The sequence below is a fragment of the Magnolia sinica genome, chromosome 17 (assembly GCF_029962835.1).
Source record: "Magnolia sinica isolate HGM2019 chromosome 17, MsV1, whole genome shotgun sequence".
NCBI lineage: Eukaryota > Viridiplantae > Streptophyta > Magnoliopsida > Magnoliales > Magnoliaceae > Magnolia > Magnolia sinica.
The window spans coordinates 5,400,380-5,402,903 of NC_080589.1; the positions used below are offsets into that span (position 1 = coordinate 5,400,380).

General features: G+C 43.5%; 1 protein-coding gene across 1 annotated transcript; it reads left to right on the plus strand.

Annotated features, from left to right (window-relative positions):
- The first annotated feature begins 436 nt into the window (after positions 1 to 436).
- LOC131231515 (UPF0481 protein At3g47200-like) lies at positions 437 to 2,260 on the plus strand. The gene has a single exon (XM_058227739.1). The coding sequence runs from the start codon at positions 579 to 581 to the stop codon at positions 2,202 to 2,204; it is 1,626 nt and encodes a 541-aa protein (XP_058083722.1). The 5' UTR covers positions 437 to 578; the 3' UTR covers positions 2,205 to 2,260.
- Positions 2,261 to 2,524: the final 264 nt, after the last annotated feature.

Sequence of the window (2,524 nt, forward strand, 5' to 3'; positions counted from 1 at the left end):
CCAATGCTCAAATGGACCACACTACAAGAAGCAGTGATGAGAATGATGCCACCGTTTAAATGTTCTTGGGACCCGCCGTGATGTTTATTTGCAAAGTGGTGATAATGGTGCCAGCGTTTAAACGCTCTTGGGATGCACCGTGATGTTTATATGACATCTAGAATGCTGTTGATAAGGTCACATGGACCTGGAAGAAGGAAAATTCTAATATCAGCTTGATCAAAACTTCTGCGGCTCCCAAGAAGTTTTTAAACGTGGGCGTTCAATCCCCACTGTGTTTTTCACTTGAGCCTTGAATCTTCTACGTTTTTGGGTTCATATTCATTTCCTAACATGATATGGAAAAAAAAAAAAAGAAGGGACGGATGGCATTGATAAAAACACATACATTACAGTGGGCTCCACAGAGTCCCTGCTACTGGCAGGTGCAGTACGGAATCCGGGTCAAAGGAAATCCAAACGCCTTTAAAATAAGATGTGAGGTTGTGAGAGATGTGCAGTGGCAGCAAGCACTAAAACCAGTGTATCGGCAATCGTATCATTCACTACCGATACGAGGTGCTGTAGCGGCATCGTTCATGGATGGTACGCATGAAATAGAAGTGGAAGAAGCGAACACATCGACCAACGACGCTCCGAGACGGAGATGCCTAACTCCAGGTGGGCAAGCACTAGCCGATTCCATGCTGAAATCGGTCAACGCATCCATTTCCAAGCTCAGAAGTGGAAATCCACCCACCATCTACATAGTCCCACAAAGAATCCGGCAAGTAAACGAGGTTGCATATGAACCTCAGGTGGTGTCGATCGGCCCATACCATAACGGCAAGGAGAGGGTACAAGGCATGGAAGAGCATAAATGGATGTATCTACATTCGTTCCTCTCCCGCAATCGCATACGTCGGTTGGAGGACTACCTCGAGGCGATTGAAGAATTGGAGGATGAAGCTCGAAGTTGCTACTCCGAGAAAGTGGGCCCCCAGATGGGCAACGAGTTTGTGAAAATGATGATGCTTGATGGTTGCTTCATTGTCGAGTTCTTTCTCAAGTGCAATGAGCTCAGGCTCAAGCAAAAAGAAGAACTCGATCAAAAAGAGAAGGCGGTCAAGCCAAAAGAGAAAGAGCTCAAGCAAAAAGATACGGAGCTCAATCCTATAGAGGAGGAACTCAGTCTTCTTTCTGCGTTTAGTACGTTCTCCAAAGACGCAATATTTAATACGACTGGGATGGTGTCTCTTATAGGGTATGATATGCTCCTACTCGAAAATCAAATTCCTTTCTCCATTCTGCAGCGTATTTTCATAATGGCTCGTCCAATTCACGCACCGCATATGCTTGCGGAGATGGCCCTTGATTTCTTCGATCAATTAATGCCTAGGAATAAGGAAATCAAGAACAAGGATACCTACCTTCATCTGCTCCATTTGTTCCACTCGCATTTGATAACGACGCCGACTCATAAAAACGATCCCAAACTTTCCAGAAATTCTACCGTTGAATCCGTCCAAAACAAAGAGACCAACCTTCTGTGCAATCCAACCATTGAATCCGTCGTCAACAATTTCAAGAATATATTCATGTTCTTCCCAAGTTCAAATAAGTTACAGTTGCCAATTAGTAATAATAATCCATCTCCAGTAAGCATCAAGATGATCCCTTGTGCGGCTGAGCTCCAACTTGCAGGTGTCAAGTTCAAGAAGAAAGATGATTCGAGTAGCATCTTAGACGTGAAATTTAGCCACGGGGTGTTGGAAATCCCGCCCTTGTCTATAACTGATTCCACCAATACTCTCTTTCGGAACCTTGTAGCGTTCGAACAATGCTACCGGGAATCAACAATCCGCTTCACAACTTACTTCTGGTTCATGGATTGCCTTGTAAACACGTCCAAGGATGTGGCGTTACTCCATCGCAAAGGGATCATCGTTCATTGGTTGGGAAGTGATGAGGATGTTGCCTATCTATTCAACCGTCTCTGCATCGGGATATTCCATAATTTCGACGAAAATTACCTTTTAGATCTACATCAGAATGTGCAAAAACATTGCAAGAACCAATGGAACATGTGGCGGGCGAGCTTGAGGCGGGATTATTTTACCAATCCATGGTCTGTCATTTCTTTGATCGCGGCTTCGATCCTACTCCTGGTCACCATCACCCAAACGTTCTTCACCGTCTTTCCCTATTACCGACCACGGTCCTAGTTCTTGATCATCATGTTTTAATGGTTTAGATTATTTTGATTTTTATCATTTCTGTTTTGCTAATAAGAAGTATCTTTTATGTGTGTGAAAAACGTTAATGTAGAATAGAAATCCTGGTTTTCTTTTTAATCTGGTAACTCTTCCCACTCGTTCAGGGTTCAGTCAACTGTACTGCTACTCTCGGGAAATTGACCGTACTTGCCTCAAAGTTTAGGCAAATTACTTATACCTCTACGACACTCCATATATTTCCTAAAGGGCTTTCTGACAGCTTTTGGAGTTTATTTTAGACGAAAATGCCCCTATACTTAGCTTAGTAG

Coding starts and splice junctions, on each gene's coding strand:
- LOC131231515 (XM_058227739.1), top strand. CDS start 579: ATGGATGGTACGCATGAAATAGAAGTGGAAGAAGCGAACACATCGACC.